This window comes from Micromesistius poutassou, assembly GCF_964030765.1.
Source record: "Micromesistius poutassou genome assembly, chromosome: 23".
In the NCBI taxonomy this organism is placed as follows: domain Eukaryota; kingdom Metazoa; phylum Chordata; class Actinopteri; order Gadiformes; family Gadidae; genus Micromesistius; species Micromesistius poutassou.
This window is the reverse complement of record NC_140293.1, coordinates 1,239,555-1,257,955: the sequence shown is the minus strand read 5'-3', so window position 1 is coordinate 1,257,955 and position 18,401 is coordinate 1,239,555. Positions and strand designations below refer to the sequence as shown.

Genomic DNA, 18,401 nt, shown 5'->3' with positions numbered 1-18,401 from the left:
GAAGAGGGTAGACTGTTAACAGTCATGTGAAACGTACCAATACATGGGGGTAAACCTGGGGGATCTAGGGGTTAATGTGAAAGCTAACAGGGGAACCTGACAAAGTGTTGGTTGTTGGCAGTTATTTTTCATCCAATGGATGGGGAGTGTCAAAGTGACATAAAAAATTCTCAAAAATGAAAAGCAACGCTGCCTCGTTAATGAGAAAGCATTCATTATTTGAGTTATGGAGTGGTAATGTGATGCAAGTGATCTTCTTTGATCTACCGTTGAGACAAAGCCCTGATCCTGGACCAATTCGTCGAGGTACTCCATGAACCCGTGGCTCCATGTCTCCTCGGGTTCCTCCTCTTCTTCATCTTCGTACTCGCTGACATCTTCGTCTCCACTGACTTCTCCGTCCAGGGTCTCTGATCCATGATCTGGGATCTGCACAAACGGATTCAAGAAATGTACAATGTAAAACTAAATATAATTTCACTACACTCGGTTAGCCTCACTTTCTATTAAAATAAACAAATAACCACTGGGAAAAAAAAATTGTATATTGTTCCCATGGCAACCAGACCTGAGGGATGAAAAAGGGGTCCGCTATCTCAGTGTGGCCCTGGTACCCCACGTCGGCCAGGGGCTCCAGGTCCAGGGTGGAATGCCAGGGTGTGGACCCCCAGGTCCTCCTCCTCGGTGCGTCCCAGCCATCCACGACTCCCCTGTCAGCCCCTGCGGACGTCAGACAAGAGAAGAAGAACACGCCAAAGATGTGTGTAATTAATGAACTGGGATAGGAGGAACCGTGGTTATTTAACCTATCAGAACCTACTGATGACTACACGAATGAATTACCCCCCGAGGTGATACAATGAAGTATCTATCTATCTTCATTAAGGGCTAAGACTGGGATGTGGGAAATAAGGCGCCATATGTATTTAAATAAAGTGGAGTTATTTCATTTACTCCTTATGGGTACTCCTTATTGACCTTTGACCTGTCCCTGAGAAACCTAGCAGACTCACCTGACATCTGGCTGATGTCTGGTTGAAGGCTCAAATTATAGCTGGTTGTGAAGATTGAACCCACCAGACTGAGATCAGAATCTGGTTCCTCCTCCATCGCCGGAGAATAAGAGGAATATGGTGACAGGAACATGGCAGTTGGTATGGACTCCAAAGGCCAGGACGAGGGACCAGAACCTGGTCTAGGAGGTTCCCCCGACCATGGTGGTCCCAGAGCACCAGGGAAATACATCCGTCGTTGGCTCTCCGGTATCTCAACGACAGGAGCCCCACTGAGGGTCCGGTACTCCCCTGGACGTAGAGCTGGGGTCCAGGCCCGCAGATATTCTGTTGGTTGTGCCGAGGGAAGGTTAAGGGACCACCAGGGACGTAGACAGGGCATCCTTGGGAACGAGTCCGTTAACCAGTCCCATCTCTGTGGGGACCATAACAGAGATGGTTCTGATCCGGTACTTGTGTAGCCTGGATCAGTCCGAGCGTAGGGACACAGGTGCCATCCAGAACAATGTGCTTGTGGTTCTCGTAGTGGGTCTGGTTCTCCCATGACCGTCCAGTGAGGTCTGGTGGCTGCTTGGAGACTCATGGTAGATATCTTCTGGTGCTTTTGTTTCTGTTTGAAGATAATTTTAGTTGAATAGACTGCATCTGTTTGATCAGTTGTTTAAAATAAATGTTATTCTTATCAAAAAAATTGGGTTGTTGTAAACATTTAACTTGATTGAATTCCTAAATGGGGATTACCTATTTGCATTTCTTGATTGCTTTCATTTTGAACCATATCATTAAACAAGTCGTACTTTAGAATGGTCAATCTGAGATTTGGAGTGAATATTAGCTTGTAATTTGTTAATAGTACAAAAAAACATTAAATATATTCGAATAAACTAAGAGAATGCTGACCATTTAAATAAATCAAAATGTCTTACCTTTGCGAATGTATCAATAGTATTAATCATGAATTTATGTTTTGCATCATTTATCAATCTTTCAAAAATAAACTTATTGACTCCTCTGTGTGCGTCATTAATCAACATTCTAACCGGAGGCGAATATTATGTAAATCACAAAATACATTGTTGTGATACTCTTGTCTTGTTAAAATAGCTTAACCAGAAGTAGTTATTTTCTATATATATTATAATTAAAATATATATTATAATCTTTTTTTTAATTCCTTCTTCGTATTCGGCTTCACGTGATCCCGGATATCCGGTCTGTGTTTGTGCGCTTCTGGTCACCGAGAGCTCCACGTGTTTTGCAAAGACGATCATCGCCAGTTTTTACTCCAATCATCCGAGTTCTTAAAGTTACACTTTGTGTAAACTTTGATCCTCCCAAGATGTTCCTGCAGTTTTATCTGAATGAAAGCGGCACCAGAGTCTACACTCTGAAGGTAAATGGGTTCACTTATTACCTGCTACTAATGAAACGGTTAGACCAGTCTGCTAACACACATGTACACAACATTAGGCTGGAGGTTCTATGTGGAGACTGATCTGCGGTTTTTCAGGGCATATAACCATTCTTGTAGCATTGGTCCCTCAAGCCAAACGTTGGACGTTATTCATGAAATTAAAGAATGGCTATTGAAGAAACATCGAAATCGTTTAACGCCGACTAGTCCGTAAATGTGTCTTTTTATGGTGTCATACGAGTTTCAAAACGTGTTTCCTCAAAGAATAATAGGATGTATTGTTTTGAAAAGTAACCAATGCAAGAAGAAACGTGTTTCTATGCCTCTACTTTGTCTCTGATTTTGAAACGCTTGTTTATGTCTTCCTTAGAAAACGGACCTCTTGGGCAAGCCCACCAGCTCTGCCCACCCGGCCCGCTTCTCGCCGGACGACAAGTTCTCCAGGCACCGTGTGACGGTGAAGAAACGCTTCGGTCTGCTGCTCACCCAGCAGCCGCGACCCATCCTGTAAATCCCGGCTGGCGACAAGAGAGGGGCCCCATCCTGTAGAGGGGCCCCCGTAGGAGACTGGACGACATCATGATAAAGGACATTGTGGACTTTGACCGCAGAAGATGCATTGACTGGAGGCGTCCAACAAGATCTTTCCTCGCTGGAGTGTTGACCAATCTTTAGCTAACGTTAGATTGTGTTTTTCTTGTTTTTATTTCTCAACAAGTTGGACTATTCCAATCCAGTTGACTCCAGTGAATGTTTTAATTGTTGTGCCTTACCCACACAACCCAAATCAAAATGGCAAATTTAGGTTGTTTTTGTTCATAGGGGTGGTGAATTTCGGTAAGAGACTGGACGTTTTATTTGTGGTTGTTTTTACTTTAATCTGTGTTAGACATTCAAATGTTGGACCGTTTAACTTTGTTTCATCCCTCCTGTGTAAATAAAGTATTTTGTATGGTCAACGTACATTTGTAAACACCCATCGTTTTAATATAACCTTAATTACCCGTAACGATACATTTGGTTTGGCCCATTTTACATTTTTGAGTTTACTCAATAAAAATAGAATTGAACAATACCAATTTAATTTGAAAAAATACTGTAATCACAACTCGCGCCACCGGGCGATCGCCATGACGCATGCGCAGCGAGGAAACCGGAAGTGTGTTACGAGCCGCTCGCCCCGCTCGGTTATGTTGGACACAAAGTGCCGACAGTATCTGGGTGTCACGCCAGTCCTTCCCAGATGTGACCCAACAGGCCAACAATGACAGATGTCTGCATAAATACGAACTTCAGGTATGTGTTATTAACGCGGGGGTTACGGGCTGCCGTGCGGAGTGTGTATATTTAGGGTCTGCTGTCAGTGGGAGCCCGGTGGAGGGGAGCACGCTAGCCTAGCCGCACAATATACCGCTGCTGGAAGTCTCCGTGGACTGTTGTAATCCAAAATCTGCGTGTGACATGAATGGGAAAGCGGACCGTGTCCAGTCTGGCTTTGTGATCGTGTTTTAAACCACAGCGGGTGTGAGCGAAGCATGCCCGGCGAGGACGGATAATAAGGCGATGTTGACGCGCATGCCGCAGGTCTTTGTGTCCGAACAGCATGTTTCCCCTGACCACAACACCGTCCACATCGCTTTATCTTGATATCAGGAGTTTCGTGTGTTGCGTCAACACGGCTTCTTAATGGCTTCCATAATTGGCTTATGATGGGTCGCATGATGTAAGCCAAGAAGCATTAACGTTACACATAACTGATGTGCTATAAATGCTGGGACACCACTAGTACAACCAAAACGCCAGTATGTATATCTGGTAGAACTATAGTCAATATTGTTGAAAGCGCCATCGCACTTGTCGCACTCGCATCTCATGTTCAGCCCATGAAGTCCGCCACATCGATATGGACCGATCGCTGATATTGACCAGTCCAGCTGTCACACGGTCCACTACATTACTTAAGGTTATTTATTAGGAGCGTCCGTTTGGTTACTGGCCAACCGGTACACGGTACACGGTACTGCATGTATCCGAGATAAACCAGTTCAAGAGTCGTTTGCGTGAGAAGAAAAGCCCACTGGTGTGTAATTGTATGGACGGTGCGTTGTTTTTGCGCTTCTGCAAACAGACGCACGCCCCTCCGCCCTCATAAAGGGACACCCTGGGCTGAGGGGATGAAAGGCGACTCCCGTCCAAACCTCCGTGTATTTATCCACTGCCCGCTTCTGACCGAGGAGCAGTTAGTGTGAGAACAGGATTGAGCTGCCTCGCCTCCGCAACTATAGCAGCCCAACCGGTTGGAACCGCTCTTAAATAATAATTAAATTATGAACTCAACCAAAGGAAGACAAAAAAAATAAAGCTCCAGTTCTCGCTCGGGGACAATATTCACTTGGTTAACGGTCATCGTTATACATGGGCCCACAACAATGGACACAAGCGGTTATTGTTTGACAGACATGATGAATTTTGGCAGAAATATGCGGGGAATGTGCTCCGGTGGCTTGTGCTGCTGACGTAGTATTTATCCACGTGTGTGAGAACTGGATGCACCGATGCGCCTCCTCTGTGTGGATGAAACGTATTAGACGAATCGGATCATGAAACGTGTCATTTAGAAAAGTTCAAGTGGTGGATCATTAGTGAAATCTTCTACTGGTGAACAATTCAAAACAGATTAGTTCATTTAAACAGCACAGGATTCTGTCCTAAGACCTGAGTTGGAGTGCTGGTGAACAGTAACATGCAGCTTATCTCCGGCTTTGAATGTTAAAGACGGCCTCTGCTCTGTTTTGTGTCCTTTTTGTCCCATTTCTTTTCCGTTTCTTTTCTTTAATTCCCAATCTTTTGTCCTCTGGACTGTATTGCACCATGCTGATCCTCTGTGTCTGGCCTGTCTGGTGCTTCACGACTACCCTTGGTTAGAGAGTGGCTAGCGTCAACCACGTACAGTACAGTCCGTATCCAGGAGGCCTTTGTCCATTCTACACTGAAACTATAGTAATTGGTTGTCTAGCCAGTCCGGTACGTAGTTGGCGATGCTTCACTCTACACCTGATTGATAATGTGATCAGTGCACACGTAAAGCGTTGACGTGCAGTACCAACCACACATAGGAAAGCGGCTTAACCTGTGCTCATCGAAACAGGCGACATCGCCACAGAGTCAGTACAACAAACACCTTTGGCAGTGTACCCAGTACAGGGATCAGTTACCCAGGGCTGGAACGCATCCACGGCGGTACATACTACCCAGGGTGTGCGGCTAACGATGGCCACCCCCACCTGTTGAGAAACACAACAGCTTCTTGCGACGAGGACGCACCGTCCCAGGGTAGAACCTTCTCGAACCCGTCTTAACATCATGACGGTTACCCGGGAGACAGCCTAACAACCTAGACTAGCGTTCGTCGGGCTAGCCCTCCCAGCGTAGCCTGGCCTTGGCCCTAGGCTAACCCGGCCTCCCCTATCCTAGTGTAGCCTAGCACTGTAGCCCCCAACCCCCCCCACCCCCAAGCCCCAACCCTCCTGCACTGTCCCTGAACCCCCTCCTCTGCAACAGCGCGCCACCGCCGCCGCCGCCGCCGCCGCGCTCGCCCTCCTACACCCCCGAGCGCGTCGCCATGGCGTCGGTGCGCTTCACGGTGACGCCCACCAAGGCGGAGGACCTGCCGGACGCCTCGCCCGACCTCAGCGCCCGCTCGGCCGGCCACGTGCGCTTCGGCTCCCGGGAGAGCGTGACGCGCAGCGAGCCCATCAGCGAGGGCTCCGGGGGCCCCGCCTCCAGCAACCTGCCCGGGGGCGGGGGCGGGGAGACCCCCGACAGCAGCACCGCCGACCAAGGTGAGGGCGGCACACACACACACACACGGGGGGGGGGGGGTTGTCCGGTCTGGTTTTCTGAGGGGTTGTTTGTCTGTTGTCACTGGGGTGCTTGTTGTTGTTGTTGCTTTTGTTGTTGTTGTTGTTGTTGCCGTTGGCGACACGTTATTGTTCATCCCATTTCTGAGAGACGGTTGTGCACTGAATGTAATCCGTGTAGAAACACTGAGGGAGAGGATTGGAAGAGTCTAGGGCTTTGCTCATCCCCCATCTTGCACGTATGCCTTGGCTGAACTAATGTATTTCACTAGTGGAAGTACTGAAAGTACTAGCGCCTTATGTCACTCCCTTGGTGTTCACCCGCATTCCATCAGCCCAAAACCTCCCAACCGTGACGAGCAGGACTCCAATTCGCTCCCTCGCAAAACCATTCAGCCATTGGCCAGGCGAAGGTTGCTTATATTTTTGTCCATTGTCTCCTGAATGCAGTCATGCCCATTGCACGAGACCCGGGCAAGTCTCAGCACCTCCGTAGCCACTGACTTTGAGTTTTCAGGACTTGAAATGCTAGCTCCCATTCTCCGCTAACTGCGTTGTTTGGCAGTGCATTGAAGGGGCTAGCGCCAGCGTAGCATGGCTAGCTAACTGATCCACCTTAAGCTGTTGTATTGTAGTGACTGGTAAAGGATGTGTCATGGGTTTGTAAGTAGTAAGCTTCCATTTATAGACATCTGGCTGAGTAATCCTATTGGACACTGCATAATGGCACAGCGATTTAGGGAGGGAGAGGGGGGGAGCAGAATAGGGGTAGAGAGAGCGAGGGAGAGGGGTAGAGGCAGGGAGAGAGGTAGAGGCAGAGAGCAAGGGGTAGAGAGAGAGAGAGCGTGAGCGGGAAAGATAAAGAGGGGGAGAGACATGTAGGGAGGAAGGATAAAGAAGGGGGAAATATATTAACTCTGGGATATATATATATATATATATATATATATATATATATATATATATATATATATATATATATATATATATATATAAAAGATACATATAAACATACATCGAGACATATAGCTACATATGGGGAGAGAGACACAGATACATATAGATAAACAAAGAGAGAGAATATGTGTTTCTGCATACATCCATTGCTATTTTTCTGTTTTTACTGTGCATTTATATTGATTTTCTCCAGCAGACAGAATAGGATTCTCTGAGAAGATAGTTGTTGTTTGAGTGTGTAGATCAGGGTCAGACCAGGTGTCGTTTGATAGGTCAAGCACACTCACACAGAAGCTTGTTCTTCTTTGTTGGTGTGTTTATTTATATATATATATATATATATATATATATATATAATATATATTATATATTGATTTATATTTTGGATTCTGCGTCTGAGGCAACCTAGCTGTCAGATGTCAAGTCCTGTTACCACACACACACACACACACACACACACACACACACACACACACACACACACACACACACACACACACACACACACTCTTGTAAAACAGCTGCGATCGTGTTGCAGGATGGAGCAACGCAGTACTGACCACATTGAAGGCCCCCTCCTTTACCATATGTGATGTCACCACCCCACTAGTGACATCACATGTGGGAGTGTCCACCCAGATCTACAGTTTGAGGATTGATCAGCCCACTTGTGCAGTGAACTTCTACTGAGTAGGCTTTTATCCGTCTGCTGTTATCCACTTAGGATGTCACAATGGGGTTGATTTCGAAACGGCTCGTAATGACTCATCGACGTCCAATAAGGGTCCTTTAAAAACCTGATCTGCTCTGCAAATTATTGTCTGGAGTACGGACACAGGCCGGGGAACACGTTACACATCAACCATAATGTAGGCAGAAGCGGCAACCGTCTCGTGGGTACAAATCCCGTTTGAGGCGGCCAGGCCAGTGATTGTGGAGGACGGCTGGCGATGACTCGGCACTTTGAGCAGGGAATTGACTGGGATTCGCTCTCATAGATAGATAGATAGATGGGAACTTTATTAATCCCTTGGGAAGGTTCCTTCAGGGAATTGCACTTCCAGCAGCAGCAAACACTGTGTTACAATAGAATAAGGGTTCAAAACAAAGTATAAATGTGCAAAAGTACAAAATGCAAAATGCAAAAAATATATATACAGGGGAATAATAACAAACGTCCTACATTTACATATAGCCATTTGGCTGTTGACACCATTTATTCAAAGCGACTTATACATTATAATTGGGGCGTTTCATGCTTTTCATGTTTTGCAGTGCCTAGAGGCCTGTTCATTAGTGCTTTTCCGCCTAAAGCAACTACAAACAATCTCATGTTTCTAATTTGTTTTGAGAGATGAACTGTGTGTGTGTGTGTGTGTGTGTGTGTGTGTGTGTGTGTGTGTGTGTGTGTGTGTGTGTGTGTGTGTGTGTGTGTGTGTGTGTGTGTGTGTGTGTGTGTGTGTGTGTGTGTGTGTGCGCGTGTGTGCAGTGTTCACAGTGCTGTATGTGTGTGTGGGTACGGTCTCAAACCTAACAAGTTTTCAAGAACACGTGTCGTATATCTGGTCCTTCAACAATACATTATCCACAAACACACACACACACACACGCGCATGCGCGCAGAGAGAACAAAGCTTGGTCACCACCCCCCAGACAGGAGACAGACAGGAAGCCATGAACTCCTCTAACCCGTCATCACCAAACACAGAGTCACTCCTCCAACCAGTCAGACTGGCCCAACGCGTGCTTCACACGTGATCCATACCGTGTACATGTGGCCCTCAGGTGCACTTCTTAGATGGATCTCTTCTTTACTTTGTCGAATAAAGGCGCCAAAGTGAGTAAATAAACATAGATGGTTTGTGTATACATGTTTGTGTGAGAGTTTGTTGTTGTTTTGTTGTTGTTGTCTGTGTGTACTTCAACTGTACAGTATCTCAGTGTCAGTTGAAGCCGGCCCCAAATATTGGAAAGAACTAAACTCCGCTACACGCCCATTGATCAGAGGTCCCCTGGCGTCGTCCTTGCAGACATCGTTGTACTTGTTGCTTTTTTGCATTATAAAAACAATAGCACAATTGTCCCAACAAATGGGTAAACTTGAAAAAACGTCAGGTGAGGTCAACGCGATTTGGCTGTGGTCTCCTTTAACTCCATGAATGGTCCACACTGTGAATGTGACTTTTCTTTAGATACATTAACTAGTTCTACCCTTGTGTGTGTGTGTGTGTGTGTGTGAAGGCTCCGTCCCGTGCGGCGGGTTTCTGCAGTGTGTGTCCCAACACCTGTCCAGGTTCCCATCGCCGGGGCGATAGCCACCACTGAGTCAGCATGCTGGGCCGAGCGTGTGCGGGTGTGCTCCAGAGTGCGTGTGTGTGTGCGCACGTGTGTGTGTGCGCACGTGTGACGTGTGTGTGCCGTTTAAAGGAAGTGAGATGGCTGATTCAGGATCTGGAGACGTTCTGCTGACTGTGTGTGTGTGTGTGTGTGTGTGTGTGTGTGTGTGTGTGTGTGTGTGTGTGTGTGTGTGTGTGTGTGTGTGTGTGTGTGTGTGTGTGTGTGTGTGTGTGTGTGTGTGTGTGTGTCCGAACTGCAATACTTGGCAAATAATAGAAGAACTGTGTGGTGGAGAGAGAGATCGTTCCCCATGCCAACAAAGCACTCTAGAGTTCTCTCCAGAGAGAGAGAGAGAGAGAATCTTGATTAGTCATTGCACGACACAGGGTCTACTGCCCCCCCCCATCCCGGGGATCAAACCCAGGACCTTCTTGCTGTGAGGCATAAAGGAGCTAAAGTTAGCACATTCATTCACTTATTGAAGATTAAGTTGGCTGGGACACCCAGTATAGGTTATAGGTCCCTTTAGCCTGGGACGGTTCCACATCTTACCTACAGGCCCGTTTCCCAACAGCCACGTCATTGCAGTTGTATTTAATAACTATTATTATTACTATTATTATTAACATTATTGTCATGGCCCTGTTCCATTGATGTGGTCCAGGGCCCTGATGTGGGGTGGCTGTGACACACCCGCACAGAACGGGACCGTAACTCATTGGTTCACTTTCACCTGTGTTTACCCTGCCAAAGGGGCCTATTACACCAATTACAAATGATGGCTGCCGTTTGGCAATATTTACTATTAAGCGTTCATAAATACACATGTTTGGAAGTCTTGGTGGCTTCGGGACAGTGGTTCTGTGTCAGAGGTTGCCGGATCGAATCCCTTTCACGACTATCTCCACATGCATGTCATAAAGGAACAGAACTAGAGTCAGTATCCGTCTGTGGTTGTGTTGGCGTGCAGGCGATGGGAACTCCAAGATGTCGAGCGTCTACATCAACAACTCCCATGTGGTGGACGACGATGACTTCTACGACCGGAACCTGGCGCTGTTCGAGGTATGGGCCCCTGGGACCCCACCCCCCCCCCCCCCCCCCCCCCCCCCGCCGGCCCCGAGCCACGCGGCCAAGTGTCAAAATCATATCAAACGATTTATGGTCGTTCCCATTATTTATCTTCCTGTCGAGAGGTTGGACTGCAACCAAATGAGGACAAAAGGGCGATTGTAGCGTTACCAGGCCCAGAGCGGGACTACGACTCAATCAATGCTATCATTAGATCAATGACGTCAAAGAAAAAGTCTGCGCTGTATGCAGAATCCCTTTGGGTTTTATTTCTCAGAGGTTACGGTGTGTTTGGGTTTGTTTGTGTCTCAAGTTCAAGTTCAAAATACTTTATTGTCCCCCAATGGGGCAATTAGTTGTGCAGCAGATAGTATACAAATCACATCAAATCAATAAATAGTAGTCAATATAAAAAATAGTCAATATAAAAATAAAAAAGGACGGGGGGGGGGGGGGGGGGTGTATGGGGGCCGAGGCTCTGCATATCCAAAAGTGTGAGAGGTGTAATCTACGGTTCTCGAATTTCATTTAGGTTTCTTCTGAATTGAATCCTTAAATTTAGAAGTAGAGTGGCTGCGGGTAAAAAAAAGAGCGCATTTGTTGGTTTTGAATTGTGGGAGTTCAAAGCGGATGATCCGGATGGCGGCATCTCAAATTCCTCCCTAACCGTCTCTTAACTCTCCGCTCCTCCCCGCGGCCCCGCCCCGCTGCAGGAGGAGATGGACACCAGGCCCAAGGTGTCCTCCCTGCTCAACCGCCTGGCCAACTACACCAACCTGACCCAGGGCGCCAAGGAGCACGAGGAGGCCGAGAGCATCGGGGAGAAGAGGAAGGCCAGCAAGGTACGGCCGCCCGGCGCCTGGGCCCCTAGAACGGGCTGAGAGCGAGAGCGACTGACGCCAGCAGAAGATGGCTGGAACCGAGTCACTCCTGGTGGGAATGGACAGGAACTGGCGGGATGCTGTGTAGGCTAGATATGCTGAAACCGGTTGAGATTGGTTGAAACTGATCGAAACCGTTTGAAACTGATACTGGTTGAAACTGTTAAAAACTGGCGGTTGGGGGCTGAGACTGTTTTGAAGCAAACGTCAATTGTCTGGAACTGGCTGTGATGAATTGAAACTGGTTGTGACCTCCAGAAACCAAATGACTGGAATCAACTGAAGGCTTGTGGGTTTGCGTGGAGTGAGCTCAACAGTCAGTTGGAACCATTGCTTTATGGTGGACTGAAATCACACACACACACACGCACACGCACACGCACACACACGCACACGCGCCTTTAATCTATGTAACTAGGACTTTGGTCAACATGTATAACATAATTTTATTGTTATTTATTATCACTTAATCCTTATGGCCTTAATGACCTACAAATGGGATCAAAGGTGGGAACCACTGAGTGAACTGTGTGTGTGTGTGTGTGTGTGTGTGTGTGTGTGTGTGTGTGTGTGTGTGTGTGTGTGTGTGTGTGTGTGTGTGTGTGTGTGTGTGTGTGTGTGTGTGTGTGTGTGTGTGTGTGTGCGTGCGTGCGTGCGTGCGTTCCAGGCCCCCCAGATGGGGACCTTCATGGGGGTGTACCTCCCGTGTCTCCAGAACATCTTCGGGGTGATCCTGTTCCTGCGGCTCACCTGGGTGGTGGGGGCCGGGGGGGTGCTGCAGGCGCTCTGCATCGTCCTCATCTGCTGCTCCTGTGTGAGCGCTCACTCATTCACTCACTCACTCGCTCGCTCACTCACTCACTCATACGCACAGACACACACTACCTTACTCACTCACTCGCTCGCTCGCTCGCTCACTCACTCACTCATACGCACAGACACACACTACCTTACTCACTCACTCACTCACACACTCGTTCGCTCACTCACTCACTCATACGCACAGACACACACTACCTTACTCACTCACTCACTCACTCACACACTCGTTCACTCACTCACTCACTCATACGCACAGACACACACTACCTCACTCACTCACTCACTCACTCACACATATGGCGGACGCACACTCGTACACACAAATGATAATCACAAGTTAATCTTTATGTTCATCTCTCTCTCTCTCTGTGTGTCTCTCTCTCTCTGTCTCTCTGTCTCTGTGTCTCTGTGTCTATGTCTCTCTCCCTCCAGACCATGTTAACAGCCATATCTATGAGTGCCATCGCGACCAATGGAGTGGTCCCAGGTAACCTCCCAACACTAGACGGAGACTGAGTGTGTTAACGTGACTTCACAGTCTGGTGTTTCCGTGTGTGTGTGCACAGTATGCATCGGAGTAGATATCTGGGTTTTGTTTGAGTGTGTGGATATACCTTTTATATATTTGTTCGTATATTCATGTCTAATACGTGTTATTTTTGTTTGCCCTGTCCCTCTCTGTTATCCACCTCTGCTTCTCTGTCTCGCTGAACGTTAAAAACCTTTTAGTGGTTTTTTAACTCTGAAAACCTCATCGTCCGGCGACGTTTTTGTAATTCATAACTTCCACTAACTCATCAAGATAATTCAACATTTACTTTAACAGACGTCATCCCTCAGTTCACTTTTCAATCATGAAGTCTTCAGGTTCTTTGTGCCGTTCCTGGTTTAGTTGAAACTTCCCTCGGTTTCAATTCTAACTCCTTGAAGACCATTGTACAGCGCTTGGTTTTCAGAATAAAAGTCACCTCATTGCTCTTAATCGCGCATACAGAAGTGATAACAATGGAAGATCGATATTGAACGGTTTTCCATCGCTCTTATTCCTCACAGAGACTAGCTTTAATTTATGTCAGCCGTCTCCATAGTAATTTTACTAACCACACATCCCTCTTCCCCTCTCTCCCTTCCTCATCCCATCATCCACCGTCTCTTCTATCCCTTCACCTACTCCCTGTTTTGTTTGCCTGTTTTTGTTTTTGTATTCCCTTTTCTCCTCCCCCTCTTTCTCTCATTCTGTCGCTCTGTTTCTCTTTCTCTTTCTCTTTCTCTTTCTTCTTCTTCTTCTTTCGGTCGTTCTTCCTTCTCACTGTCCGTCTCCTTTCTTTCGTTCTCTCTGTCTCTCACTCACATGCTGTTTCGGTCTTTATTCACCATCTTACCATCTATTTATCTCTGTGCTTTTCTTTTACCTTTGCCACGTTGCTCTCCTCTACTTCGTCCTCTCGTGATGTTTTCCTGTTTCAATGCATGCTCTCGCTCTCTCTCCAACATATTGTTTCTCTCTGTCCTGTCTTTCTACTCTCTCTCTCTTCACTCTGCTCCCTCTCTCCTTTCTTACTACTTTTCTCTCTCTCTCCACCTCTCTCTCTCTCCACCTCTCTCTCTCCCGCTCAACTCTGCCCCTGGGTGTGTCTCGCCACTATGCTCCTATGCATCTCTCTCTCTTTCTCTCTCTCTCTCTCTCTCTCTCCTCTCTGCTCCTATGTCTCTCTCTCCAGCGGGGGGATCTTACTTCATGATCAGCAGGTCTCTGGGCCCAGAGTTCGGGGGGGCCGTGGGCCTCTGCTTCTACCTGGGGACCACCTTCGCCGGGGCCATGTACATCCTGGGGGCCATCGAGATCCTGCTGGTATGGCCTAAGAACACATCATCAACACATCGTCATTCCCAACCACCGGCACGGGGCCCTATCTGGGCTTGCATGATTTGCATATTAGGGCGGTCGAGGGAAATTGCTTGACTTAAGAGCTGTATAGATTTCACGACACACATTTGATAATAATAAAGGATTCAATACACGGAAAGGTCCACATATGACCAAACAACAGCTTATGATATGGCTTGTAATGGCCCACCTGTCGTTAAAATGGCTGCCCTTTCTGTCCCCTCCACATTGACGGCGTCTCCTCTCCTCCCTCCCTGCCCCCCCCCCCCCCCCCCCCGGTGCAGATGTACATCGCCCCGCAGGCGGCCATCTTCATCCCCAGCGCGCCGGAGGGCGAGGGCGCGGCCCTGCTGAACAACATGCGGGTGTACGGCTCCATCTGCCTCCTGCTCATGGCGGTGCTGGTGTTTGTGGGCGTGAAGTACGTCAACAAGCTGGCGTCCGTCTTCCTGGCGTGCGTCATCGTCTCCATCCTCTCCATCTACGTCGGGGCGCTGGTCTCCGCCTTCATCCCGCCGGACTTCTCGTGAGTGCGCGCCCAGAATGTCTGCATGCCGACCCCCCGCGTCAGTCGGACTTCCAGCGTCGATGTTGTTGTTGTTTGAAACCCGGAGCGAAAAGCTATTGGATTAGAAGGGTTTAAAAGTGACCCGTAGGATTTGAAAGGTGTGCTGTATCTGAATTCCCCCGTAATTCGCTTTGGCTAAAATTGTCTGCTTGATGGCTGAATTGTCTGCCTTGACCGCCTGTAGTTCCGACTAACTCTGAGATTTGTTCTTTGTTGTTGTGTAAAATCGTAAAAGGTTTACTGTCCTCTAGTGGCCAGAAATGAATGAATGCTGCTTTTATTGGCGTAACTAAAGTAACTCACATTTTGTTGAGTTGACATTCTGTGATCCATAAGTAGGACTCGCATCTTAACTGACCAATGGTGTTGATCCCCACTCTCCCCACTGACCAATGGGATCCCTTCTATCTCGGCCACAGGGTGTGTATGTTGGGGAACCGAACCGTCAATGGGCACGCTCTCCATGACAACAGATGTGCCAAGACAGTGCTGGTGCAGCCCACAGAAACAATGGAGCAAGGGGACGGGAACGTCACCTTCATGAGTGGTGGGTGAACCCACCAGTAACACGCAAAGGCTTACTTGGAGAAATTTGAATACAGAACCTTGCTTAAGTAAAATGCCTGCAATAATGTTTTTAAATACAAATTGGAAAAAATACAAATTGGATCAAATACATTTTGGAAGAAATGCAGTTGGGAACAGATACAATATGAAAGAGATTACGTTTTAGGAATTCTGAAAAAATGCTTAATTAGTGAATGGCGACGCTACCAAAAAATGAAATCATCCTTGATTACTTGATAAAAAAACAAACAAACATTGAATCACGTGAATTAAAACAAACATGTGTTTTCCTGACTAGAAAACGCCACCGCCTTCCCGACCGCCGTGACCTCCCTGACCCCTGGCCCGGGGGCCGCGGCGGAGAAGACCACGTCGCTATGGGGACATTTCTGCGAGGGCAAGGAGCTCAACGCCACCTGCGACGACTTCTTCACCCACAGCAAGCTCACCGCCATCCAGGGGATACCGGGCCTGGCCAGCGGCATCATCTCAGGTGTGTGTGTGTGTGTGTGTGTGTGTGTGTGTGTGTGTGTGTGTGTGTGTGTGTGTGTGTGTGTGTGTGTGTGCGTGTGCGAGAACATGTACACGTGTGCGACGACAGATTGTCAACCAAGTTCATCAAAGTGTAGGAAAATAAAGACACAAAAAATTGGGTAACTTTGTACTTCTTAACGCGAAAAATAAATATTTAAGTGTTACCCACCGTAGTGTGCACACGCCTTCATTTTTTGTCCGAAAACATTCGTGTAACTGTTTGGCATCTTTTATTTGCGTCATGTTGAATTGCGCAGCGTAAGAAAGTAGTTTGATAGAGTAGAGTCGAGTAGAGTCAAGTAGAGTGACGTCTTGACTGATTGGTCGACAGAGAACCTGTGGAGCACGTACCTCACCAGGGGGGAGGTCCTGGAGAAGTCGTCCCTCCCCTCCACTCACGCGTCGCCCCCAGCCACCAATCGGAGGCCCTACGTGTTCGCTGACATCACCACCTCCTTCACGCTATTGGTTGGCATCTTCTTCCCGTCGGTCACGGGTATGGACTTGACCTGTTTTGTGGTCCTCTTCACTCATTGTGGCGTTTTGCCTCATCTGTGCCCTCAGTTGTTGTTGCTGTTTATTTGTGCTTTTATTTTGAATTTTATTTTTGAGAGAGTTTTATAAAGTGTCCATCTAATCTCATCTTAAATCTGCCGCGGACGACTGAGATCACCTATGGACCTGAGAAAGGCACGCTGTGCTCTGAACAAACACTCCAGCAGAGTTACCTGCCGGCCGACTGAGGAGTGCTTGATGGAACAGTGAGCTCATTGTGCGACGTCCCCTCCCCCAGGAATCATGGCCGGTTCGAACCGGTCGGGAGACCTGAAGGACGCCCAGCGCTCCATCCCCATAGGAACCATCCTGGCCATCCTCACCACCTCCCTGGTCTGTATCCTTTCAATCAGGTGGCTCTGATGTCATCACCCCACCGGCCAATCAGGAGGCTGCCTTCTCATATGTCCTCACCCCACCGGCCAATCAGGATGCTACCCTCTCTAATGTCATCTTCCAGCCTGCCAATCAGGATGCTACCTTCTCTTATGTCCTCAACCCAATCGGCCAATCAGGACGCTACCTTCCCCGATGTCATCAGCCAATGCAATTGTGTTTGGTTGTTTGGCTTAAAATGTAGTTTAGATGAAGAGCGACGACTCTTCACTAGAAATGACCTGGTTTGAACAACAAAAAAATAACAAACCCTGAAACGAGTGAGAACTGGTTTGAGCCGGTTGTTGTCCTTGAGTGTCTTCCCTCCAGACCTGAGCAGTGTGGTTCTGTTCGGCTCCTGCATCGACGGGGTCGTCCTCCGAGACAAGTCAGTACGACCTCCTCACAGTCGCACTGCTTTAATAGAGACAACGTTGAGTCATGTCTCTCTCTGTCCTGGCTTTCTACTCCTCCTTTCTGACTCTCTCTTTTCTCTTTCTCTCCACCTCTCTCTCTCTCTCTCTCTCTCTCTCTCTCTTCTCTCTCTCTCTCCTCTCTCTCTCTCTCTCTCTCTCTCTCTCTCTCTACACTAGGATCTGGATTTGTATCCCAACTTTCACTGATCTATATATATATATAGATAAAATATATAAATATATATATCCTATAACTGAACACGATCCATTTGATACAGATGACTCGTACGTTGTCCTGGCCACTATAGTGTGGCCACTATAGCGTCGCGGTGGATGCGGTTGTCATGGATACGCACTCATTTGACCCTGGGGTCCGCCCGTGTGGCCCTGCAGGTTCGGGGACTCTGTGAAGGGGAACCTGGTGGTCGGCACGCTGGCCTGGCCCTCCCCCCTGGGTCATCGTGATCGGCTCCTTCTTCTCCACGTGCGGCGCGGGCCTCCAGTCGCTGACGGGCGCGCCCCGCCTCCTCCAGGCCATCGCCAAGGACAACATCATCCCCTTCCTCAGGGTAGGAGGGCTCTCCTACAGTCTCCCACCACCACGGGGTGCAATGCAATAAGGCAGCATGTCTTCTGACAGCGGAAGACAACCCCTAACCCTGGTAGGGGTGTTGATGCCGGGCTCTACCAGAGGAGCTAGACAGGACCTCATACAACAGACTGTTATGTCTCCTTTAATACGTAAGGAGCTAGACAGGACCTCATAGTACAGACTGTTATGTCTCCTTTAAGACGTAAGGAGCTAGACAGGACAGGACCTCATACAACAGACTGTTATGTCTCCTTTAAGACGTAAGGAGCTAGACAGGACCTCATACAACAGACTGTTATGTCTTCATTAAGACATAAGGAGCTAGACAGGACCTCATACAACAGACTGTTATGTCTCCTTTAAGACGTAAGGAGCTAGACAGGACCTCATACAACAGACTGTTATGTCTCCTTTAAGACGTAAGGAGCTAGACAGGACCTCATAGTACAGACTGTTATGTCTTCATTAAGACATAAGGAGCTAGACAGGACCCTCATAGTACAGACTGTTATGTCTCCTTTAAGACATAAGGAGCTAGACAGGACCTCATA

General features: G+C 47.9%; 2 protein-coding genes across 2 annotated transcripts in view; both read left to right on the top strand.

Moving 5' to 3' along the window:
- The first annotated feature begins 2,251 nt into the window (after positions 1-2,251).
- nop10 (NOP10 ribonucleoprotein homolog (yeast)) lies at positions 2,252-3,390 on the top strand. Its single transcript, XM_084487307.1, has 2 exons — positions 2,252-2,406; positions 2,798-3,390. The coding sequence occupies exons 1-2, from the start codon at positions 2,353-2,355 to the stop codon at positions 2,936-2,938; spliced, it is 195 nt and encodes a 64-aa protein (XP_084343433.1). The 5' UTR covers positions 2,252-2,352; the 3' UTR covers positions 2,939-3,390.
- A 174-nt stretch (positions 3,391-3,564) lies between these two features.
- Positions 3,565-18,401, top strand: part of slc12a6 (solute carrier family 12 member 6) — a gene marked incomplete at its 5' end in the record, with an annotated part of 20,188 nt that continues 5,351 nt past the window's right edge. The window contains 17 exon segments of the mRNA XM_084487464.1: positions 3,565-3,723; positions 5,353-5,451; positions 5,989-5,991; positions 5,993-6,269; positions 10,552-10,646; positions 11,366-11,494; positions 12,201-12,347; positions 12,788-12,842; positions 14,077-14,207; positions 14,528-14,769; positions 15,231-15,358; positions 15,677-15,871; positions 16,244-16,408; positions 16,706-16,804; positions 17,173-17,230; positions 17,652-17,706; positions 17,708-17,827. Coding sequence (XP_084343590.1) covers positions 3,565-3,723; positions 5,353-5,451; positions 5,989-5,991; positions 5,993-6,269; positions 10,552-10,646; positions 11,366-11,494; positions 12,201-12,347; positions 12,788-12,842; positions 14,077-14,207; positions 14,528-14,769; positions 15,231-15,358; positions 15,677-15,871; positions 16,244-16,408; positions 16,706-16,804; positions 17,173-17,230; positions 17,652-17,706; positions 17,708-17,827 — 2,157 coding nt within the window.